General features: G+C 42.0%; 1 protein-coding gene and 1 long non-coding RNA gene across 2 annotated transcripts; both read left to right on the top strand.

Moving 5' to 3' along the window:
• Positions 1-1,134: 1,134 nt before the first annotated feature.
• On the top strand, positions 1,135-19,503 carry ube2a (ubiquitin-conjugating enzyme E2A (RAD6 homolog)). The gene is made up of 6 exons (XM_067997256.1): positions 1,135-1,476; positions 1,666-1,746; positions 2,106-2,131; positions 7,630-7,719; positions 9,704-9,792; positions 18,379-19,503. The coding sequence occupies exons 1-6, from the start codon at positions 1,433-1,435 to the stop codon at positions 18,505-18,507; spliced, it is 459 nt and encodes a 152-aa protein (XP_067853357.1). The 5' UTR covers positions 1,135-1,432; the 3' UTR covers positions 18,508-19,503.
• Positions 19,504-20,369: 866 nt separating this feature from the next.
• On the top strand, positions 20,370-23,474 carry LOC137333111 (uncharacterized). The gene is made up of 2 exons (XR_010965797.1): positions 20,370-22,562; positions 22,642-23,474. It is a non-coding gene; the product is annotated as an uncharacterized lncRNA (long non-coding RNA).
• Positions 23,475-25,798: the final 2,324 nt, after the last annotated feature.

Below are 25,798 nucleotides of genomic sequence, written 5' to 3'. Positions count from 1 at the left end.
TTCCGCGACCGGTGGGCTCCGCAGGGACTGGAGTGCATAATCGACACAGAGAATAAAAATTATTATTTAATTGGGTTTCTTTTTAATTGATGTCGGGATGACATGGGTGGCCCCAGTGTCATCAAAAAATGGGACACATTTTTAATTGTAAACAATTTTCCCTTTTTAATTGTAAACAATTTTACAACACCAAGTTATAGTCCAGCAATTTTATTTTAAATTCACAAGCTTTCGGAGGCTACCTCCTTCCTCAGGTGAACGATGTGGAAGGAGGTAGCCTCCGAAAGCTTGTGAATTTAAAATAAAATTGCTGGACTATAACTTGGTGTTGTAAAATTGTTTACAATTGTCAACCCCAGTCCATCACCGGCATCTCCCTTTTTAAGGGGCTTAAACCAAAAAAAGACATCGAGGCTGATATCAATAATTTTAAGAGAAAGCTTTTGATGAAAAAGAATCAGTTTAGGAATATAGGTACTGAACTGTGTATTCTCCTTTTGATGAAGGATTTACAACTGAAATGTCATAGCTTTTTTCCCCCCTCTTTATAGATACTGATTGATCTGTTGTGTACTTTCAGTATTTCCTGTCTTATTCTGTTTCTTTTAATGGACTGAAAAGGTCTCTTGTGGATCTGCACATTCCTACGTCCCCAATTAAATCATTTAACATCATTATGGCTTGTGCATTATTTTATAGGGAAGGATGGTGGAGTGCCCCCCTCGCCCCCCTCCAAAAAAAATTACCAAGTTCTTGATTTCAAATTTGAAACATGGAGTTGTTACTGACACACACACAAGGTTAAAACAGGAAGCAGCATCAGCTGGTTTGAAAGCATGATCCGGCTTAGTGGCCTTTGCAAATCCAGCACACTCTCGACCACTAGGCGAGGTTAGCAGATTTGTTAACGTTGCAGTCGGATAAACAAGGGGTTTCTTTTTCCCCGAATCCGAAGGCAGCGATTGGCGATTGTGAAAGGCCCCTGGGGCAGGTAGGATGACGAAATGTTTGTCAAGTCCCATCGTTCGCTCACGTGACCATCAATAATTGGCCCAACTGAAGCTGCGATTCCAGCAAGGGAGGGAGGGAGGGTGGGGGTGATGACAATAGTCTCGTAACAATCAAAGCGGCGTATGACTATATTCACAAAACGCCTGAAGTGGCTTTAACAAAACAGTCATCGCTTGTGTGACTTATGTATTTGTCAGGCATGTGATTCAGACAGGTTGAAAGTAAATGTTACTTTAACCCTCTTTCCCCCCCCCCCTCCTCTTGAGGTGGAATGGTCCATGGAATCCTCGCAGAGCCGGGCTGCGCGGATCGAACGCTCAGTAACAATATTCTTTGATACGTGTCGAGGGCGAGTGTTGCAAACGTTCCCAATTCCTTCCGCTCTTTATGTCCCTTTATTAATCCGCAAGCACCGGGAGAGATGTCCACCCCAGCACGGAGGCGCCTAATGAGGGACTTTAAACGGTAGGGGAGCCAGGAGGAGGAGAAGGGGTGGAATTTCCTCTCTTCTAACAGCGACTTAATATGGCGCTGCTTTGAATTTTAAATATGGAAACGCAGCGGGCCGGTGGGGCTTTGATCAGGGCGATGTGTCACTTTGGCGCCGCGTGTGAGAGAGAGAGTGATCTTAATCCCCGCTCCTCTTGATTTCAGGTTGCAGGAGGATCCTCCAGCCGGCGTGAGCGGAGCGCCCTCGGAAAACAACATCATGGTTTGGAATGCAGTCATATTCGGGTGAGTGGAGTTGGGGCCTGTGGATATTTTTTTTCTTCTCTCTCTCCTTCCCTGTTAGGCAATGTTTCCGTGCGTCGATCGTCACCTACTCAGGAAAGACATCTTTCCCGGGCGAGTAGCTAAGCTGATGGGGCGACGTATTATAAAGACATTTATATATTTTTTAAATATATATATTTTACTATTTCAAATCTGGATGGCTCAGAATATAGTGAAACGTACAGTAACTGATCCTGTTTGAAGTGTTCTACCTGTTAGACTAATACATCCCGGTTCACTTGTTCTACCTTTTTAAGTAGAGATGCGAGGGATCACTCGTATAATTGTAACGCTGCTTTCCTTTTTCCTCCCCTATACAGGCCGGAGGGAACCCCTTTTGAAGATGGTAAGTCAGTGACCTGAAGAAAATGAAAGTCAAAGATGCTTGGCCAATACAACGTTATCTAGGCGTCTAGTAAAAGACGTTCCTTTTCAGTCCATGTGTTGGGGAGTGAGGGAGGGGGTGGGGTGGGACCACGTAAAAGGAGGAAGTGTTGCTTGCAGTTCTGATCTAATACTAATGACATGGGGGAGAAAGCTTGTGCAGTGACAATTTAAAGTATAATAAACCAAAGGTTTTTTTTAAAAACAGCTAAGCCTCCTGTTTAGAAGAGTGATGTTACATTACTTGCCTCAATTCAGATGCAGATCACTCCCTTTTTCAAATAAAACCAGTGCTAAACACCTACTTTTGGATTGTGTGTAGCAGCTTCCTGATTTAGGTGGAAGGTGAAGAGGAAGTAGTTTTACTTTCAAATGGTAGGTGTTTTAAAAACTATCCTAATGAAATTAGTAAATAGTGAGAAATGATCTTGGCTCAGAAGATCAAGATGTAGAATCAATTTGGGTGGAGGTGAGAAATCACTGGTGGGAGTAGTCTGTAGGCCCCTTAACAGAAGCTACACTGTAGGGCAAAATATAAATCAAGAAATAATGGGTCTTGTAAAAAAAAAAGTAATGCAATAATCATGGGTGATTTTAACTTTCATATCGATTGGACAAATCAAATTGGCAAAAGTAACCCTGAGGATGAGTTCATAGTGTACATTCGGAACTGTTTCCTAGAATACATTGTGGAACCAACCAGGGAATGGGCCATTTTAGATTTGGTAATCCCTTAGGAAACAGTGATCATAATATGACAGAATTTCACATCCAGTTTGAGAGTGAGGATCTTGGCTCTGAAACTACTGTATTAAATCTAAATAAGGGCAATTACAATGGCATGAGGACAGAGTTGGCTAAAGTGGACTGGGAAAACAGATTAGAAGGTATGACTGTGAATAAGCAGTGGCAGACATTTTAAAAAGATACTTTGACTCTCAACAAAAATATATCCCAGTAAGGAGGAAAGACTCCATGAGAAGGGTGTACCAACCATGGCTAGCAAAGGAAGTTAAAGATGGTATCAAGCTAAAAGAAAAGGTATACAATGTGACAAAGATTAGTGGTAAGCCTGAAGATTGGGAAAACTTTAGAAACTAGCAAAGGAGGACTAAAACAAATAAGAGGGAGAAAACAGATTGAGAGTAAACTAGCAAGAAATATAAAAACTGACCGAGCTTTTACAAGTGTATAAAAAAGGAAGAGAGTAGCTGAAGTAAGTACAGGTCCCTTAGAGGATGAGACTCGGGGAATAATGATGGAAAACAAGGAAATGGCAGAGGCATTGAACAGATATTTTGTATCTGTCTTCACAGTAGAAGACACTAAAAGTATACCAATAATAGTAGATAATCAAGGGGCAAAGAGGAGGGTGGATCTAAAAACAATCACTATCACTTGAGAAAAAGTACTAGACAAACTAATGGGTGTAAAAGCTGACAAGTCCCCTGGACCTGATGGCTTGCATCTGAGGGTCTTAAAAGAAGTGGCTACAGAGATAGTGGATGCATTGGTTGTAATCTTCCAAAATTCACTAGATTCTGGAAAGGTCCCAGTGGATTGGAAAACTGCAAATGTAATGCCTTATTCAAGAAAGGAGGGAGACAGAAAGCAGGTAACTATAAGCCAATTTGCCTAACATCTGTCATTGGGAAAATGCTAGAATCAATTATTAAGGAAGTAGTAGCAGGACAATTAGAGACTCAAAATAAAATCAAGGAGAATCCACGTGGTTTTATGAAAGAGAAATCGTGTTTGACAAATTTATTAGAATTCCTTGAGGAAGTAACGAGCAGGGTGGATAAAGGGGAACCAATAGATGTAGGTGTATTTGGATTTCCAAAAGGCATTTGATAAAGTGCCACATAAAAAGTTACTGCACAAGGTAAGAATTCATGGTGTTGGGGGTAATATATTAGCATGGATAGAGGATTGGCTAACTAGCAAAACAGAGTCAGGATAAAGGGGTCATTTTCAGGATGGCAATCTGTAACTAGTGGGATGCTGCAGGGATCAGTGCTGGGGCCTCAACTATTTACAATCAATATCAATGACTTGGATGAAGGAAGCGAGTGTACTGTGGCCAGATTTGCTGCTGATACAAGGATAGGTGGAAAAGTAAGTTGTGAGGAGGACACAGTGTCTGCAAAGGGATATAGATAGGTTAAGCGAGTGGGTAAAAATTTGGCAGATGGAGTATAATGTGGGAAAATGTGAAGTCATCCACCTTGGTAGGAAGAATAAAAAAGCAAAATATTATAAATGGAGAAAGACTACAGAATGCTGCGGTACAGAGGGGTTTGATGTCCTCGTACATGAAATGCAAAAAGTTAGCATACAGGTGCAGCAGATAATTGGGAAGGCAAATGGAATATTGGCCTTTATTTCAAAGGGGATGGTGTATAAAAGCTACAATTCTACAGGGTGCTGGTGAGACCACACCTAGAGTACTGCGTACAGCTTTGGTCCCTTTGTTTTAAGGAAGGATATACTTGTGTTGGAGGCGGTTCAGAGAAGGTTCACTAGGTTGATCCCGGGTATGGAAGGGTTGGACCTATACTCACTGGAGTTTAGAAGAATGAGAGGAGATCTTATTGAATCAAGATTCTGAGGGAGCTTGACAGGGTAAATGCTGAGAGGATATTTCACGTCATGGGGGAATCTAGAACTAGGGGGCATAGTCTTAGAATAAGGGATTGCCCATTTAAGATGGAGATGAGGAGAAATTTCTTCTGAGGGTTGTGTACCTTTGGAATTCTTTGCCCCAAAGAGGCTGAGTCATTGACATATTCAAGGCTGAGTTAGACAAATTTTTGTTCAATAAGGGAGTCAAAGGATATGGGGAACTGGCGGGGAAAGTGGAGTTGAGGCCAGAATCAGATCAGCCACGATCTCATTGGATGGCGGAGCAGGCTCGAAGGGCCAAATGGCCTACTCCTGCTCCTATCATGTTCTTTGAGCATAGTATTGTGTGGAAACCTTGGGTTTTGGCTGTGATTCTCCAGATTGGGCAATACTGAGCAGAAGTTGGGGGTTTTTAAATTCCCCCTTGCCATTTAGAAAACAAAGGGGTGAAGGCTGGTGGCACCTAATTACTAATCATCCATCTTTCGGATGAGACATTAAACTTGAGGTCCTGTCTGCCCTCTCTGGTGGAGAGGCACTTTTCAGAGCAAGTCTGCTGTCCTGGGCCAATATTTAACCCAACATCACTAAAACATTATCTGGTCATTTATCTCATTGCTGTTTGTGGGATCGTGCTGTGTGCAAATTAGCTGCAGTGTTTTCTACATTCCAACAGTGACTACACTTCAAAAGTACTTAATTGGCTGGAAAGCGCTTTGGGATGTCCTGAGGTTGTAAACAGTGCTATATTTGTGCAAATCTTTTTCTTGTACCTCCATTTAAATCAACAGTGACAGAGGCCTGGAGCAGAGAACCATATAGTAGTGTGGTACCTGAGGGAAAATACAAAAGTGTTATTTTTGACCATTGTAATTCAGGATGTGGGCCGCTAATCTTGGCCAAAGATTAAAGTGGTGAGCTGGGCAGAGATGCCAGAGTATAATCCTGATTTTTTTTTTTTACTGCATCATTCTGCAAATTTTGAAATTTGATATCAACATATGTGCTGTGATGCAGAGCACGGTAAATTTGGCAGTACTGTTTGTGTGTAAGTTTTTCTTATTCATATTCACCAATTTGAGTTCAGGTAAGAATATGTGTAAATGTTTGTTTTAAACTCTAATCAGGAGCCAGCTGATCATGTGAGGGGAGCTGGATAGAGAGTGAAACTATTTTATTCACAGTGAAATCTCTGGTTTGCAACAATTTGATAAAATAGTCATCTTCAGGCTTTGATTCAGATGTAAATATATCTGAATAGGTTATGATATTCCAATAGATGAACCAGAATGAATGTGTCTTAAAATTTGAGTCCACATTTGACGAGAGCAGTGTTACCGTCTGACCTTTTGTCAAGGGCCACTCAGAAATGTGGCAATACACTGTGCTAAAGATAATGGAACCTGTTTTTGCACCTATAGTTCACATGATGAGCTCCAGGTTTTAGTTATGCCACTGTGGGTAGTTGCCAAATGGAGGCCAGGCACCTCTACACAGAAAGACGAATGATACACTATAGAACCAATAGTCATTTTTTTCTTCCATTGGTCTTTTTTCACATGTTGCATGGAGTCTGGGATAGCCCTGCATTACTGTGGCTTTCACTTGCCTCCTTTCACTGAAGAACAGGAAAATGAGGGTTAACAGCACTTGCTACCAGCTTTTCAGCATCCTGCAGGCAATGAAGCCTACTGAGAGCTGGAAAGTTACTGCAATTGGCTTCTGGGCTGGATTATGAGAACTGAATATGTACTTGAAAAGGAAAAATTTGCAGGGGAGTGGGACTAATTGTAAATAATTCTTCCAAAGAACAGGCACGGTGGGCTGAATGGCCACCACCTATGCTGTAAGATTCTATGAGTATCACTAGATGGGAGGCAGGAATTTTTTTCTCTTCTCCTGAAGGCAGATTCTTAACTATGGGTGCTGGCAGTCTTCGGTACATTGGGTCATATACAAAAAAGGAATGATTCTGTCAAAGTAGTGAATGTTGGCAAGCTACTTGAATAGAGAGGCACTACCGCTGAGTCAGATTCCAAACCTCACCCAACACCCACAGAGGCACTTTTCCACACAGTCACTAAGCAGATATTAGTGGGGGGGGGGGGGGGGGAAACTTGGCATTTTGGCTTTTTATTTGTGCTCCCCCTCATCTTCCTAGCCAAGAGGTCTTAAGTAATTTTAGAGTGCTACCCTGACTGAGATCAGCTAACTCAGTAAAACTTGGGGCTCAAACCTTGGACCTGTATTCCAGGGCCATGGGAGTGCTGGTTTTAACTTTGTGACCTGTGTCTCCACGTTAGTTTGTAGGCTGAATCAAGGAAGGATAATGCTCACTATAAAAACTGGCACACCGACCAACTACCAGAATTGGTCTAATTTCAATTCATTTGCTGCTCGAGTATTTACACCAGTGTTTCATTGTTAGATGTGATGGTGAACAGGTTTCTTCTTTTCTCCATTGTTTCCTGAACGTCGACCATTTCCCTGATGAAAAGTAGAGGCGGGGGTTTGTTCTTTGCTCTTTACCATCACATACAGGTGCCCCCCTAGTGAATCGTTTTTCTTCCTGTGGGAATATCAGATCAGCCATGATCTTATTGAATGGCGGAGCAGGCTCGAGGGGCCGATTGGCCTACTCCTGCTCCTATTTCTTATGTTCCTCCTAATATGTTTGGCATGTCTCTGAGATCAGGAAACGTGTTACATTTCTGCACGTCAAACTACAGGATTTTTTAAAGTTGTAGATCAGCAAAATGTTACATACAACTTCTACTCAATATAACACCAGTAATTGAACTCTGTTTCTTTAAAACACTTTTTCTGTCATTCCAGGTACCTTTAAACTCACAATAGAATTCACAGAAGAATACCCAAACAAGCCACCAACAGTTAGATTTGTTTCAAAAATGTTTCACCCAAATGGTATGTGAATAAGTTGCTGGTGTTTATTTGAATTAATTTAGTTCAGCTGCACTGTAATAAATTGTCAGGCGATAGAGAAAACTAATGTAGTAGTGGTGTACCTTGTACTTGAGGATGATGATGCCAACAATGAAGGAAGCTCACAGTAGACAGATGCGTGCAGGCTGATACGTGACATTGTCTACCCCAAGCCCCTCATAGCCACGTTCTCTGGGAGAGGGGTTCTCCTGTTGATGCCTCTGATGTTGCTGATCCTTTTGTCAGGTGTCTTGTCTCCACACTGGCACGGCATTGTAGCACAAAGCCTCCCGTCCTTCTCTCGCTTCAGCCAAGGTTTCCCGCGAGTCAACGACCAAGTGAATCTTCACTGTGTCCTTGTAGTGCCTTTGTTGTCTGCCCTGTTTTCTTCTGCCAGCCACTAGTTCTTCATAAAGGATCTGCTTCAGCAACTGTACATTGTTCATCCTAACATGACCAGCCCAACGGAGCTGAGCATTGATTATCATAACCTCAATGCTGGTGCTGTGAACATGTCTGCTTTTAGAGAAAATGAATGTATTTTCTGGAAAAATAACCATGTTTTTTTACTTGAATTTTGACATCAGGGTGAAGAATGCTCATGCTGGAGAATGGAATACCTTCCATTTCATGCACCCAGTGTCTGCATCAAGCACCTCCCCAGATTAAATGTAGAATAAAACTCCCTGTAAGTTGCTTGATCGGGCATGGTGCAGTTAGTTGTAAAGTGCATCTCCCCCTATTGCACCAGTGAGACATTCTTCCATTTCCCACATCCTGTGGGATGAAGGACAGTTTTGTGCTGTGGGCCTGTGCCCACTGACTAGATTGAGACTGCCCAAACATGTCCCACTAAGAGCAGATGGAGGAGACATTTTGTCTCAAGAATGTAGACTAGATTTAAACCCAGGTCCCAGAGTTGAAAGGTCACTGTCTTAAGCCCCTGCCCCTCCAGCATGTATGGAAATAAGCACAACCAACAAGCCTGACCTTGAGACAGCATATTTTTTGCAGCCCATCTCCTATAGTTTATACACCACCTGGAAGGTGGAAAGAAACAGTAGTATGGAGTAACACACACCTGCTATTTGGGAGATCAGAGAAACAAAGTACTATCTGGAGGAAACAAACCAGTCAAGAGAATGACTAAGATGTCAATTTTAAAAAAAAGTCCTAAAACAAAATAAACAATAAGAGCAGTAACCACCCCCAGTCCCTGTAATAGAGCTTGTGGCCAGCTCGTATTGACCTGTTAGTTCCATCAGTACTGAATGCTACAGACAACAGTACAACTTGGTAAGAATGTGACCAAAAATTTTATGTCGGACATGTTTTTTAGAATATGCTTTTAAAGGGATGTGGTAACTTTTTTTTTGCATATTTGTGATGGGTGACCCTTAACCATATCTATTTATGTACCATTCCTAAAATGGAAAATGCAGTAATCTCGCTTGATCCCTATTGTGATTATTTCATTTGTGCCAGTCTCTGGGGATGTTGGTGGACTTCAGGGTCAAGTTCAAGAGCAAAATAATGTTCTGAACAATGACCTGAACTTTCCAGCCCATGAAACTCTAATCCAAGTGGACAAACTTCAAACGACAGATGGGTTTTGATGTCTTCAGTTCTGTTGCCAAAATAGATTTTTGCATTTAATGTCTAGTAAAAGGGATGTTGTCATTCCAGATTCAAGACTAAACTGTATCTCATGTTGGCAGCAAACATTGCTGACAGGTGTTTTCGTGTGTGTATATATATGTATATATGTGTGTGTGTGTGTGTATATATATATATATATATATATATATATATATATATATATATAGTTTTAATTTCAGAAGCTTCTAATTTTGAATTTATGAAGCACTCAAATAACATTTAATGGTTGCCATAGTGTAAAGAATGAAGTATTATGAATCAATTACCGTAGAATATTTTTTATATTAATGTGTTGTACTTTCTGTAGTCTATGCAGATGGCAGTATATGTCTGGATATACTGCAGAATCGCTGGAGTCCAACTTATGATGTGTCTTCAATCTTAACATCTATACAGGTAATTGTACCGTGCATATTTTTTAAGTTGCCCCTTTACTCTATCTAGCGTTATACCGTCTGGCTTTCCCTAACCAAAATGGCACTGTGGAGGCCTGCTCCCATCTCCCATGCTTTTCTCAATGATCTATAGCTGGCCATTTTGAGGTACACAAGATACTCTCTTCCACCCCCCCCCCCCCCCCACAGCACTTTGCCTTGGGTGTATCTGCCTCAGCTTGCCAGCTCACACTGTCCTGATTGAGACTGGAACTTACTGTGTGGTGAAATTGCAGAAACAAATGCATGTGGTAACATTGTGGGACAACGTGCCTGAATTTAGTTACCCAGTGCTGTTCAGTTTTTAGAAGAGAAATTATTTCTCAGCTCTGCTGAAGGTGCTGCTCGTTGAGGTATGGGCCTACAGCCATTGGCAACCATTGGGGGTACCCCACTCCAATGGCCATTCTTCATGTGTGCAGATATAGAGTAAAACTGAATCTGTCCTACCCGACATCCACACATTGCTATGCAGTGAGCCTAATGGGAATCAGTAGCAGGAATCCTGGTTGGTTCCCTCCTCCTTGTCCTTTTCTCTTTATCTCTCTTTTTCCCTCCCCCCCCCCCCCCCCCCCCCCCCAAAACTACTACTACCACCACCACCACCCCATGAATCAAGGAACTGAGGCAAACTGGAGTATCCAGATATTACATAAAAAGTTCTATACATAAACAGGCCGTTCAGCTCAATAAGTCAATGTTGTTTATCCTCCCCACAAACAGCAGGCCCAGTTCCAAGTGTTCACCCTGTTTCGATATCCCTTTGTTCCCCTTTCCTTCTACCACTTACCTAACCTGTTTTTAAATGTTGATAGGGATATGGTCTCTGTTTCAACCACAATCTCAGTTGAGGCTGTGGAGTTAATCTGACTGCACAGACTGAGGTTTAATCCTGGCACCTTCTGGTCTGCGTGGTATACTTCTGTACTGGCCAATGCCCTCACCCACTAGGCCATCAGGAAATGTGCCCTGTAGCTTTTATTCACCCCCCCCCCCCCCCCCCCACAAGAGTAAACAATACAGTTGCTACCATTAATGTGTTCTCAACATTTAAAACATTTTGTCCAGAAGAAGAAGTGACCTGTGTTTTTTATAGAAATTACTGCACCATAGGAGACTTTGACTTCTCACGCTTATGTTGATGCTAGGTCTTCAACTCGAGCTATCTAGTCCAATTCCATTTCCCTGCCCTTTCCCCATATTCACAAACCTGCCAGCAAATCATACTGATACCTGAGATTCCATCTCCTGAGGACGGACACTTGGGCTTATGATCTCTCCAACTAAAACTGAGGATTAGAAGCACTCAATGCTGCTTAAATTACATCTCTCGGGAATAAAATTGTTTTTTGAAAAGAAAAATTGTTGTGGTCAAAGGTTTTTTTTGTCAAGGTGCAGTGTGTAAGGGGAAATAGCTACTTTGAAGAAATAGATGAATTTGATGTTGCCATTATAATTGGATTGAAACTGCCAATGTCGGGCATTTGAAGAGAGCCAGGTCCTTTTTTGTGTATTTTCCCAAATTTGTTCTGATGCCGGAGAAATTTGAGTTCATTATCTTTCAACCTCCATGTACAAATGAACTAGAAAGGGGAGAGATAATTGATAAAACTAACGAAACTTAGAGAGGATAACACCCCTGGTCCGGATGGATAAATGGGAATAGTGCTAGAGGATTGGTGGACACTAATGTTGTTCCCATATTTAAAAAGGGAGATAGAACAAGTCCAGGGAACTATAGACCAATTAGCTTAACGTCGGCGATTGGAAAGATAATGGAATCTTTACTCAAAGATGTAATAGAAAAACATCTAGAAAACAAAAATATAATAGCACAGATTTCAGAAGGGAAAGTCATGCTTGACCAACTGTATTGAATTCTTTTGAAGAGGTAACAGAGTAGACAAGAATAATGCCATAGATATAATTTATTTGGATTTTCAAAAGGCCCTTGATAAGGTACCACGTTGTAGACTCATGAATGAGGTCAGAGCATATGGAGTCAGGGGGCATGTAGCAGAATGGATAGCAACTTGGTTACAAAACAGAAAACTAAGAGTTAAGGATAGCTAATCATACTGGCAAAAGGTGGGAAGTGGTGTTCCACAGGGATCGTTGCAGGGACCACTGTTCACAATTCACTAACTATTTGGATTCGGGAATCGGAAGTACAATTTCAAAATTTGTGGACGACACCAAATTTGGGGGGGTGGGGGTGTAGTTAATACAAAGGAGGAATGTCAAAATGCAAAATTAATAAACTTGCAGAATTGGCAAATGAATTTCAATATAGAAAAGTGTGAGGTGGTAGGAAGAATAAGGAGGCTACATACTGCTTCGATAATAAGTCTGAAAGGGATAGAGGAGCAAAGGGATCGAGGGGTACGGATACAGATCAATAAAAGTAGTGATGCAGGTTAATAAGGCCATTTTTTTTTAAAAAGGCAAACTAAGCACTGGGGTTCATTTCTAGAGAGAGAGAATTGAAAAGCAGACAAGTTATGTTAAACTTGTACAGAACCTTGGTTAGATCACACTTGGAGTATTGTGCACAGTTCTGGTATACACTTCTATTATAGAAAGGATATAGAGGCATTGCAGAGAGTGCAAAAAAGATTCACAAGCATGATACCAGAACTGAGAGGATATACTTATCAGGAAAGGCTGAGCAGGCTGAGGCTCTTTTCTCTAGTAAAAGAGAAGGCTAAGGGGTGACCTGATAGAGGTCTTTAAGATAAATGAAAGAGTTTGATAGGATAGATTTGGAGAAAATGTTTTCACTTGTGGGAGAGTCCAAAACTGGAAATTATTAATACAAAATAGTCGCTAATAAATCCAATAGGGAATTCAGGAGAAACTTCTTTACCCAAAGAGTGTTAAGAATGTGGAATGTGCTACTGCAAGGATTAGTTGAGGCCTCGAGCATAGATGCATTTAAGGGAAAGCTAGATAATCCCGAGAGACAAAGGAATAGTATATCCGGATAGGGTTAGATAAAGTAGGGAGAGAAGAGGTTTGTCTGGAGCATAAACGCCAGCATAGACCAGTTGGGCCGAATGGTCTGTTTCTTTGCTGTAGTTACAGTGTAACTTGATGTAAGATTTGGAAAACCACTAGAACCTTAATTTTGAGTTTGATGCCAATTCAGGAACCACATTGGTTATATGGTCTTTGCCAAAACTTGCTGTAAGCGAGGCCTCATTCAAGAAGCAAACTTCAACTTCAGAAAGGAAGACCAAGCATTTATATTTTTTTTTATTATTCGTTCATGGGATGTGGGCGTCGCTGGCGAGGCCGGCATTTATTGCCCATCCCTAATTGCCCTTGAGAAGGTGGTGGTGAACCGCTGCAGTCCGTGTGGTGAAGGTTCTCCCACAGTGCTGTTAGGAAGGGAGATCCAGGATTTTGACCCAGCGACAATGAAGGAACGGCAATATATTTCAAGTCGGGATGGTGTGTGACTTGGAGGGGAACGTGCAGGTGGTGGTGTTCCCATGTGCCTGCTGCCCTTGTCCTTCTAGGTGGTAGAGGTCGCGGGTTTGGGAGGTGTTTTCGAAGAAGTCTTGGCGAGTTGCTGCAGTGCATCCTGTGGATGGTACACACTGCAGCCACAGTGCACTGGTGGTAAAGGGAGTGAATGTTTAGGGTGGTGGATGGGGTGCCAGTCAAGCGGGCTGCTTTGTCCTGGATGGTGTTGAGCTTCTTGAGTGTTGTTGGAGCTGCACTCATCCAGGCAAGTGGAGAGTATTCCATCACACTCCTGACTTGTGCCTTGTAGATGGTGGAAAGGCTTTGGGGAGTCAGGAGGTGAGTCACTCGCCGCAGAATACCCAGCCTCTGACCTGCTCTTGTAGCCACAGTATTTATATGGCAGGTCCAGTTAAGTTTCTGGTCAATGGTGACCCTCAGGATGTTGATGGTGGGGGATTCGGTGATGATAATGTCGTTGAATGTCAAGGGGAGGTGGTTAGACTCTCTTGTTGGAGATGGTCATTGCTTGGCACTTGTCTGGCACGAATGTTACTTGCCACTTATGAGCCCAAGCCTGGATGTTGTCCTGGTCTTGCTGCATGCGGGCTCGGACTGCGTCATTATTTGAGGGGTTGCGAATGGAACTGAGCACTGCAATCATCAGCACACATCTCCATTTCTGACCTTATGATGGAGGGAAGGTCCTTGATGAAGCAGCTGAAGATGGTTGGGCCCAGGACACTGCCCTGAGGAACTCCTGCAGCAATGCCCTGGGGCTGAGATGATTGGCCTCCAACAATCACTACCATCTTCCTTTGTGCTAGGTATGACTCCAGCCACTGGAGAAATTTCCCCCTGATTCCCATTGACTCCAATTTTACTAGGGCTCCTTGGTGCCACACTCAGTCAAATGCTGCCTTGATGTCAAGGGCAGTCACTCTCACCTCCCCATCTGGAATTCAGCTCTTTTGTCCATGTTTGGACCAAGGCTGTAATGAGGTCTGGAGCCGACTGGTCCTTGCGGAACCCAAACTGAGCATCGGTGAGCAGGTAAGTACCGCTTGATAGCACTGTCGTCGACACCTTCCATCACTTTGCTGATGATTGAGAGTATTGCTGATGGGGCGGTAATTAGCTGGATTGGATTTGTCCTGCTTTTTGTGGCCAGGATATACCTGGGCAATTTTCCACATTGTCGGGTAGATGCCGGTGTTGTAGCTGTACTGGAACAGCTTGGCTAGAGGCGCGGCTAGTTCTGGAGCACAAGTCTTCAGCACTACAGCCGGGATGTTGTCGGGGCCCATAGCCTTTGCTGTATCCAGTGCACTCGGCCGTTTTTTGGTATCACGTGGAGTGAATCGAATTGGCTGAAGACTGGCTTCTGTGATGGTGGGGATATCGGGAGGAGGCCGAGATGGATCATCCACTCGGCACTTCTGGCTGAAGATGGTTGCAAACGCTTCAGCCTTGTCTTTTGCACTCACTTGCTGGACTCTGCCATCATTGAGGATGGGGATGTTTACAGAGCCTCCTTCTCCCGTTAGTTGTTTAATTGTCCACCACCATTCACGACTGGATGTGGCAGGACTGCAGAGCTTTGATCTGATCCGTTGGTTGTGGAATTGCTTAGCTCTGTCTATAGCATGTTGCTTCTGCTGTTTAGTATTCCTGTAGTCCTGAGTTGTAGCTTCACCAGGTTGGCACCTGATCACAGTCTCTGGATGTTTCAAAACAATCTGTCTAATTAATTTTTTTTGTGTAGTCAAACATGGCAACCAACTCGTGTATACTTGTCCCACAATCAGCAAATGAAATTAATGATCAGTTAAACTGTTGTTGGTGGTTAAGGGGGGAATGTTGTCTAGGATTTGAGAGAAACTCCTTGTTTTTCTTTGGTGCCATGGGATCTTTTGCTTCTACCTGAGCAGACAGACGGGGACCTCAGTTTAACATCTCATCTGAAAGACTGCCCCTTCAACAATGCAACACTCCTTCAAAACTGTACTGAAATGTCAGCCTAGACTGCGTACTCAAATCCCAGGGTGGTGGCTGAAGCCACAATGTTTCGGCTCAGGTGCAAGAGTGCTGCCAAGCTAATTCTTCAGTGTCTTGCCAGCAGATAAACACTTAAGAAAAATATTAAAGGGAATGGGGAAAGAACAAGGAAATAGGATTAGAGTAGACAACTTCCAATGTAAAACTAGATTAAGCATGATAGGTTGAATGGCCTCCTGTGTCGTTTCTATGACCAGGCACAGTTTTTTTTCCCCCTGAGCTGAGGGATGTTTATACTGGAGAGTAGAACACTGTCCATTTGAGGCAGCCATTGTCATTATCCCGGGTCAGGTATAGCACAGCCTGATGCAGATTAAAGCGCTCTGTGCTGTCCCAACAATGTATCTCAACCCCAACCTCAAAAGAGCGACACTATTGCACAAGTGTGACATTTTTCACTTCACACCAGCAAGACTGTGGCCTCCGAATGAGATTGCCAGTTTGTGTTCAATTGAGGACAATTTTTCAGGTTGCAAGCCATGCCCACTAGGAACACACGAGACTATTGAAATTCATTTCAGATGGATCCTTTATCCCATTAGTCTTGGCCGAGCCCAGGCACCCAGAGGTGAAAGGCCAGTGTCTAATCCACTGTGCTACCCAGCCCCCAGCCAGTGGTTAAGACTAAGCCAGGCAGTTGTCCTAACCACAGCAGTTATTGTAATCCAGGCCAGTATACTGATGCTGGTTGAAACTAAAATGCATTTTGTGGCATTCTTCCCTCTACTTGTCAAAACTACAAGGACTGCTTCAGAAGCTGTTCCGATAAACACAATGGTAAGTTGGCCACCGAGCATCTGTCTTCGAAACTCAGCCCAGAAATTGCTAGGGAAGTAACGATGAGTTCACAGCGCTCACCATTATTAGTCCGTTTTTTAAAAAAAACAGCAACTTGTGGCAAGGAAGAGATACGCCGTGAGATGCGAATCGCCACAAATTGCTGGACAATTTGTGCTGCTCTGCCGTTTGCCTCTCAAAAACGGGAGCTCACCCTCAATCTCCCCGTTGACATTCATTGTGTGTCAAGAAATTGCTGGATTTGCGCGGTAAATAGGAATTAATCTCGCTGCAGCCATTTAGGGCTGGTAATTCATGTCGCAATGACATGGGAACAGGAGTAGGCCATTCAGCTGCTCAAGCCTGTTCTGCCATTCAGTGAGATCGTGGCTGATCTGTATAATAATTCCATCCACCTGCCTTGGCCCCATAATCCCTTAATACCCTAGGCTAGCAAAAATCTGTTGATCTCAGATTTAAAATGATTAATTGAGCTAGCATCTACTGCTTTTTGTGAGAGTGTTTTCCACATTACTACTACCACCCTTTGCATGAAGTGTTTCCTAACTTCTCTCCTGAATGGTCTGGTTCTGATTTTAAGGTTATGTCCCCTTGTGCTATACACCCCCACTAAAGAGAAACTTTTTCCACTATCTACCCTATCAATTCCATCTAAAATCCTAAAAATCTCAATCAAATCATCTCTTAACCTTCTGTATTCCAGGGAATACAAGCCCAGTTTATGTAATCTCTCCTCATAATGTAACCCTTGGAGCCCTGGTAATATTCTGGTGAATCTGCGCTGCACTCCTTCCAAGGTCAATATATCCTTTCTGGGGTATGATGCCACAGGTGCATCTGTTGGCTTGCTCAAGTAGACATTCTTCACGTGAACAGACACGGTGGAAAGATTATTCACCCACAGGGGACATTACAGCTGTTCCTTGATTTGTCCTCACTTGAAGTCCACTTACTGCTGGATAGTGGTCAGAAGTGACTGGCAGACTTTACCCTACTCCCAAGCCAAGGGCATTGAGACTGGCTAATTGACCTCAGGTAGAGCAGTGGTTGAAAAGTTGCAGCTAATTTGACATGGATCATTGATTGAACCTGTGTGCTTTTGGCCTGTTTGGCTCACCTACTCCAGGCCTCAACTATTTCAGTCATTGGGGAATACAGCCTGAGATACTATTTGACAACTTGGCTCTACACAAGGCCAGCTTAACTAGTAAGGATTTCTCCTTCTGTTATAGTTAGTTAGCAGCAGTGAAGCATTACCACAAGATTTATGCTGAGTAGGAAGAATTTGTGTGCATTTGCGTGAGGATAACATGCAATCCTCTAGTGCAGTGCACTACTGTCCTGGATTACTGTCAGCTTGCAATTGAGGTTTATCACAAAGATTCAGGTCTTGTGAAAGGCCTTTGTCTGTGAATGATCAGTTTCAAGAATGGTGCCTGGGAAATGAAGCCATTGCACAGGAAGTACTGTATGTAGGATTTGAATCATGTTCAGAACAAGGGGACATGACCTTTAAAATTAGAACAAGGCCGTTCAGGGATGATGGCAGGAAGCACTTCACACAAAGTGTAGTGGAAATCTGGAACACTCTCCCCTTAAAAAGCTGTCGAGGCTGGGTGAATTGAAAATTTCACAACTGAGATTGACAGGTTTTTGTTAGGCAAGGGTATTGAGGGTTACGGAACCAAGTTTGGATGGGGTGGAGTTGAGATGCAGGTCAGCCATGATATTATCGAATGGCGGAGCAGGCTCGAGAGGCTGAATGGCCTATTCCTGCTCCATGTTTAGTACAGGCTGTATCGCATGTGTTTGAACCAATGGTTTTCTTGAAGTTTGTTACTGCAAGACGCCCACTTAATGAGCTTTGTGTTCTGGTGATTGAATCCTCCTTGTATTGTTTGGAAATCATCAGACTACAATACATACTGTCATAAGTGTATTGAGTTTCATTTTTGTTGCTGAAAGTTTACCCACTGCGTGTCCAATATGACTGTTTATGGTGCCAGATTCTCTTGTCCTGTTTTCCATTTGTTGTGGATGACTGCCTATTCATTTGTATATGGAGATTGAGAACTTAATGGAGGGAAAGCCACACCCAAAGGTAGGTAATTTTGATACTGCCACTTTTTAAATTTTAAATGGAAATTGTAAGAAGATTTTTTTTTTAATATAGCTGCAAATGATTGTGCTGCAGTTGTTCAGTTTGTTTTGTTTGTTTCCATAGTCTTTACTGGATGAGCCAAATCCGAATAGCCCAGCCAACAGTCAGGCCGCACAGCTGTACCAGGAGAACAAACGGGAATATGAAAAGCGGGTATCTGCAATAGTGGAACAGAGCTGGCGGGATTGTTGACCCTGCCTAGTGCCTACGAACACTGTCAGGCCATGAGAATCATGAAGCATTTGAGTCCTTCTCGTTCTAGCATCATCGCATTATTTTGCAAGCTAAACTGCTACAACGCTGCCACCCGTTTGAAGCCTTTTTCCCTGGACGTTGAGTCAAAACACATGTTGAAGTGCATGCACTGTACCTGGGGCACTTGCCAAGGAATTTTTAATTTCACTTTCATCTATGGTCATCCACCTTTCCTGATGGCCTTTCATAGTCTGTCTGGGCAGTATCAGGCACATAATAAAGGTGCGCTGTAACACACACAGTGTCATTTGGATTGCATATTTGGTGCAGCTTTTATGTATAGCCCAGTGAATGGATTTTTCTAGGTTGGGAGACACTGCTGTAGCACTGATCTGCCCTGACCAAAATCCACCATAACGGTGAGAAGTCTAACTATAAATTGCCAGTGGGTCAATGTCACTTCAGATGTGTGCCTCTTCTCTGAAGCCAGCACTGTAGTTCTTGACCAAAAGAACTCTACTAGAAGGTGCTAGTCTATATATTTAAAAAAAAATCAATTTTTTGAACTTTTTGAAAAAATGTCCGGGGTACTGGAGCTTAGCAGGGTGGTCACTCTTGTGACTGTGTTTCTAGTTCTCTGTAGTTCTGTTGTGAGTGTAGGTGGGTATGTGTGGGTGTGTGTGTGTGTGAGCTGTTGCTGCATGCTTTGTTTTTCTTTCCTCTGAATTAAATGAAGTGCTTTTCACTTTATCAAGAATTACAGCCATCAATAATCCCATTAGTTATATTAGACCAAACTTGTATATTCGGATACCTAATGCAGTGATGTGGGATATGGGAAGAGACCCTGTAACTTGTATTGTCTGATGTTCTGAAGTACTTTTTTTTTCTGCACATTAGTCTTTTGAAGTGACAGTATAACTTTGCACTATAGTAACCCATGTAAGAAACTGTACATTTTCTCACTACTTGTAAATAAAACTGTAACCTTAATGTGTCTTGTGTGACTAAACATTAGCTTACTGACCTGATCAGCAAGCTTCCATTTTAATAATTGAAGCTCACAATTGTAAAATATGTAACTGAAGGGTTTGAGTGTTGAAGCTGCAGACTTAACAAAGGGTTGTGCTCTTGAAGTTTAAATGTCCCTAACAGATTGCATTTCAGCCTGTACCTTGGTCTGACCTGTTTTATTTGAGATCTAGTGGGTAGTTTATAGTTGTACTTACGAGTGGTTACATTGGTGCTTAGTTCATACGTCTGGTAATTATGCCAATTATAAAGGAACTTGAAAGCCTCTCATACTAAGTATGGTCATTGCTGTTTGGAAATGACCACTGCCTATATCATTTTTAACCTTGGACTAGACTTTTATGTAACTGGCAGAAAATGGGTTCAGAAGCAATGTTTTCTTTTTCCTATCTAATTACAAATTTGGGTAATAGGAGGGTTGTATCTGTGTTTCAGATCATTAAAATACTAAATCCCATATTCCAGTAGGGAACAAACTATTGCCTATAGGCCACTCAAGTGTATTCTATTAACTTGCACTTGAACAACAGATATAATGTGAGGATTTACAGGGTATGAAAATTCTTGAGGCCATTTCACAAATGATGTGGTTATGATCATATAAGTTCCAGCTGGATCAAACTAAAATTGGTTTCATTAATTTTGAGGGGGGGGAAATCCTTCAATCCTTAAAAGTGGATATTGGGTGAGAACAGGAACAGGTAGCTGATGTCCACACAGTCAAATAGTCAACCCATACCCAATTTTTGGGCTCACATGAAGAATAGCTACTGAGATGAAGTACAAGAGGGCTGTGTGTTCCCTGGGACAGGGTGAGATGGGGTGGTGGGGGGGGGGGGGGGTGGTGACAGCTGTTGAGGGTATAATTTGGTAAAACTATTTCCCTGATTTGTAACAAAACTATACTGAGAGGTGTCTCTGGACTATAGCACTGCCATAGGCTCACCTAACACCATGCATCACTACTTTCATTGCATGATCCTCTTGGTGGTATTACTTAAATTCCACATGTGGCTGTGCATAGCTACTCATTTTTTAAATATGAACTTGGGAGTAGCTGCCCATTCTTTACTGCTGACCGCAAGTGGAGGTGGGTTTATACTGTTTGGGACCCACACTATAGCACACCTGCCAGTTTAAGGCTATGTTATCCAGCAAGTTGAATAGTTTTGAGATATGGAAAAACATAAAACACATTTATCATGTAGCTGGACAGCTTCAATAGTGTAACTGCACAGAAATATGTATCATTCAACCCACCCAGTCTGTCAGCGTTTACCTGCCCTGCAAGCAAATAGTTCTAATAACCTGCACCTGACCAGTTCCCAATGTTTGCTAAATTTGTACAATACTTTAATTTGTGGGATTGCCCTCTTCTGTAGAGGGTCAGTTTCCTGCAGAATTGGAGCCTAGGCAGCAAAAAGAAATCCACTTCAATAAACAGGCACTGGAATCATTGCTTGGAGTAGCAGAAAGGAGAAAAAAAAAATTTGGGGGAGGACTGGCCACACTCCAGAATCACCTGGTGTAGGAGGAAATTGCTGAAAGGGTGAATCTAGTCTTCTAGTCCTGCAGAACCTGGCAGGATGCGAGAAAGAAAATGGCAGATGTCAAAACGGCTGCTAAGGTAAGTCAACACTACAAGAAACAAAATACTGTGGCTGCTGGTGAAATAAAATAAAAGCAAAATGCTGGAAACACTCAGCAAGTCAGGTAGCATTTGTGGAGCGAGAAAGGGATTAAAGTTTCCCCTGCTGAGTGTTTCTAGCATTTTGTTTGTAACTTGTAACAAAAGTGGGTAACAAAACAAAATTAATTCATTCACTCATTGGGCAGATCATAAGTCTTTCTGACTCGGAATAAACGTGTTCCATAGTTAAAAGATTAAATATTACAAATTCGCACTCCTGGTGTGAGAACTTCGCCCATTGGAGCACATATCGGAACTTTGGGTACAGATCATCAGCCCCCACAGAATTTTCCATCCGTTAAGACGAATGGGCAGCAAGTCCTGTGGGGACCAGCTAACCTTTCCATCTAAACTTTTGAAGTGTGCTGCTGGCCGGGGAAGCTTTGCATTCGGAGTGTAAATTTGTAAAATCACGACTAGGATAGCCTCAAGATTTCTACTGAAATCATGGACGAGCTGCTAAAGAAAAATTAAAGCACAATTGATATTAGTGTTGCGTACCTAAGCACTGTGCACTAACCTTCAAATGTTTAAAATAAAAGGAAGGCATCATTAACGATGAGGTTTGTTAATGTCTGAAGAGCGTGTCACAAGAATTCAGCTTTTCCTTTCAACATTGAATCCAAATGATGCAACAGTCAATCATGGCCACATTTAACATATTAGTATCAATGTGCCAAAGGAAAAAAAAGCACACCAAACCATTGCATTTCTTGTGTGACATTCAGCACTCAAATTGATCACATTACTACCATGACCAGATCTCTATATCCTATTAAAGAATTTTACAGCACAGGCCATTCAGACCCTCACACCTGTACCATCTCTCTGAAATAGTTTAGTCCCATTCGCCTGCCTTTTTAACTATTTCTTCAAATATTTATCCATTTCCCTTTAATAAGCTATTATGAATTCTCCTCCCACCACTGTTGCATGCCCTAAACCATCTGCTTAAAAAAAAATACGGTGATGATCTTAAATGTATGCCCTTGAGTTACTGACTCACTGACCAATGGAAATAGTCTGTCCCTATTTATCGAAACCCTTCATATATACCGCAAAGTGTTCTTTCCAGACAGAGCCCCAGTTTGGAAAGATGGGTATGTACTTCAATTGGAAGGAAGTGACTACTGGTGTCCCACATCTATTCACTATATTTATTAATGGGTTAGATAACACAATAGAGAGCCATATATCCAAGTTTACCGACGATAGATTAGTGATTAGTACTGCTGGGTACCTTTCACGCTTCCAGTGGACATTGCACGAGTATTTCACAAACCCTACTGTGCTTAGCTAGCTGATCTCGGCGACAGTAGGTCTCTGCCAGGTATTGCACTGCAGCATGGGTCACTGGATAGTGACCAGTATTGCACTTCTGGTCACTATCCAGTGACCCATGCTGCAAGTGCATGTATGTGGACATTGCCTGACTATTAGAATCAGGCATGACTATGATACATCCTGTAGTTAATGGTTTGCTGACACTCACTGTCAAGGCTCGTACATTGAGATTTGGGTAAAAGTACCAGAGGGTGATCTGTGCCTATGGAACTATATCCCAGCAAGGAATCAACAGTTTCAAGAAAAAAGGAAAGGAAAAAGAGAAAAAAAAACTTTACACACCTACTGGCAATTTAAATTCTAGTGACATGGAGTCACTATTTAAAACATTCAATAACTAATGGGTGAAATGGTGGGGCCAAAATGGCACAGTGAGTGACAAAAAAATGAATAGTCGAATCTCTTAACTTCATGAGTTCTTGAGTATAGAGAATGGATTAATTGTGAACAGCATATAATTGATACACTAAGGATAGCTCAGGGAAAATGCTACAATAGTGCTTGTAACAGCTGTTAGTAAGAAGATTTAAGCCACACCTGATCAGTCTCACCCTGTGTTTTAGGAACCATAGCATCATCATGGAGCCTTGGGAACCACAGTAATTATGTTGTCTGAACTGTGTATCCAGCCACTATATTTTATACTTATTACAATTGCAAGAACAGCAGATTGGAAAAAAAAACACACAAATCAAGTGAGGGGTAACTGGGAGATGCTGAATACAGGGGTAAAAAATGGACTAGGATAGCTGCAGACTTGACTGCAGTTTCCATGAAAGTCAAGCTATAATGGGCTAAACTGTTTTTCTGCCCTTACTTCTTATGCTCTAAAAATACTGTTTTTCAAAGACAGAACACATATGAGATACTTAAAATAAAACAGAAATGATAATGGTTATCATAAGAGTTTGAAATTTGTTCTACTTTCTATCAACAGATGAAGAGGAATTACATTTATATGAATCAATGTATATATTGTTAATATTGAATACAATATATAATTTCACCAGATTTGTATTGTACATAATGCATATAAAAGCAAATAAAAAGTGCATGTTTTAATTACACATCCTCTCGCGCAGTTGCTCACAGTGACAGGGGCCCTAAATGCTAAAGATATTGCTTTTCTGAGCTGAGATTTCCAGAGATAGGTAAGTAGAAGTTGGAGTTAAGAGCAATGATAGATTAGAATATTCCTTTGTGTTTACTCTTTCAGCTCAGATGTAGAAAATGGGTCGCTTGGCAAATGATGAGGTAGCATTGAAACTTATTTAGCGTCACAGTTTTTTTTAAAATTTGCTCTCGGGGTGTGGGAGATCCTTACAAGGCTGAATTTATTACCTATGCCTAGTTACACTGAGAATAGCTGCAGTATTTGTGTTGATGGTGCTCCCACAATGGTGCTAGATAGGGAATTCTAGCATTTTGACCCATCGATGATGAAGAAACGTCAATATATCTCCAATTCACAATGATGTGCCACTTAGGAGGGCAACTTTGAGGTGATGGTGTTCCCATGACGTTGCTGTTCTTGTCCTTCTTGGTGGTAGAGGTCATGAGGCTGTCGATGGTGGACATTCAATTCAGTGGCAGGAATGCCAATCAAGTGGACCCTTATGTTGTTAATGGTATCAATCTTCTTGAGTGTTGTTGCATGGTTAGATAGCACCTGAATATTAATTGAGTGCAAACCCTTTCTCTTCATGTAGTTATTACAGGGTTATTATTGTGAGTTCTGATGCCCACATGGGTGCCACCCACTTTCAAGGAAATCCAGTCACCTGGTGAAAGCTCTGTGCCCTGTTCCACTGATGCTTCCACAAGGAAAATGATAAAGGTGTCATTGCCCTTGTAAACACAGAGTTTGTCATTGCTTGATACACGTGTGCACTGCAGTCTGCTTAATGTGGCAGATATCCCCTGCAGTGGCTTGGAAAGATCCAGTTGCATGAAAGCATCACTGTTCCAGAGTTTCCCTGTTCCAGATATAGTCTGCAGGTATTCTGCAGCAGATAGCATAACTGACAACCTCCTGTGAAGTAGAGGCAGTCTCAACAGGTTTCCTGTCATGTCCAGGTACATGTGGAGTGATCTGTAGGATGTATTGGTGCAGATAAATGCTTCAGGTGTAACTGCACCCACACATGAACTTATCTTTCCCATTTAAATCATGTGTGCTATGGGAACCCCAAAAGGAATTCCAACCCTAAAACTTAGTATGGTGCTAATTAAACAGCAGCAACATCTGAATAATGAAGAAAGGCAATGGTAGAAAAATAACCTAAAAATGGTAAACTGCCTTGCAAAACTAATTAATGCAGGGACCAAAATTCAGCAAAGTATAATTGCAAACATAGAACAACAAACACCGACTTGAACAATAATCTCCCTTTTAGAAGCCTTCATAAGCAGGCTAGGCCCCAGGATTTCTGATGCACCAGTTTACTATGGGTGAGGTGGGTGTTGTGGGTAGAGTCTTGCCTTAAGAGTTGCGAAATTTGGTGTGGGACTTACAATTTTACTAAATACACAATGTTATTAAGGTTTGCGCTTGTCTATAGGGTAGCCTCATTTTATCCCCTGAAATTGTGCATCACAAAATGTGGCGTGCAGTAATTGGCCACCCCGTATCTAACTCCAGCAAGTCTCCGTTTCCGTGGTGGAACTTCGCAAGATCTACCGTCTGCTAGTTTATCGCATTCGCACAAATACCTAATCTTTTGGTGAAAGCACTAGCAGCAATAATATTTTATAGCAACCACTTCAAGTTAATAAATGATTCAGAACAAAGTACAAATGATATAAAAATACCTACAAAACTTTCCGAATTGGAGTTTCCAAATGGCGGGCAGGCAAAAGGCTGCAGTTGGCAGCCAAGCAGATAATGCTTCCAAGATGCAGAAGAGAATCTATTGAAATGTGTACCTAAAATAGAAATGCACTATACAGGATGATATAACAGACCACTGTTCTTGCAAAGAGAAAGACAACAGCAGAAAAAGAACCTACGATGTTTGCAGATGAATCATTGGAATCCCACCCCAAAGGTGCATGGAAGGCCCTAGTGCCTGACTAGGTATCAGTCAGAACTTTATCCATGCAAAGATAAAAACTGCAGCTGTAGCACTTCAACCTACCAATAGCAAACCTCCCTCAAATTATTCTTTAAATTATTTTTATCTGCTTCCAAATCTTTTTGTATCATGTAGTAATCTGAACCCA

This window comes from Heptranchias perlo, chromosome 15 (assembly GCF_035084215.1).
Source record: "Heptranchias perlo isolate sHepPer1 chromosome 15, sHepPer1.hap1, whole genome shotgun sequence".
NCBI lineage: Eukaryota > Metazoa > Chordata > Chondrichthyes > Hexanchiformes > Hexanchidae > Heptranchias > Heptranchias perlo.
This window is presented reverse-complemented; position numbering and strand designations above follow the sequence as displayed.

Bases quoted from the DNA above. Each gene is read 5' to 3' on its own strand.
- ube2a (XM_067997256.1), top strand. From the start codon at position 1,433: ATGTCCACCCCAGCACGGAGGCGCCTAATGAGGGACTTTAAACG. The intron at 1,477-1,665 runs GTAGGGGAGCCA...TCTTGATTTCAG, and splicing joins CTAATGAGGGACTTTAAACG to GTTGCAGGAGGATCCTCCAG. The intron at 2,132-7,629 runs GTAAGTCAGTGA...CTGTCATTCCAG, and splicing joins GGGAACCCCTTTTGAAGATG to GTACCTTTAAACTCACAATA.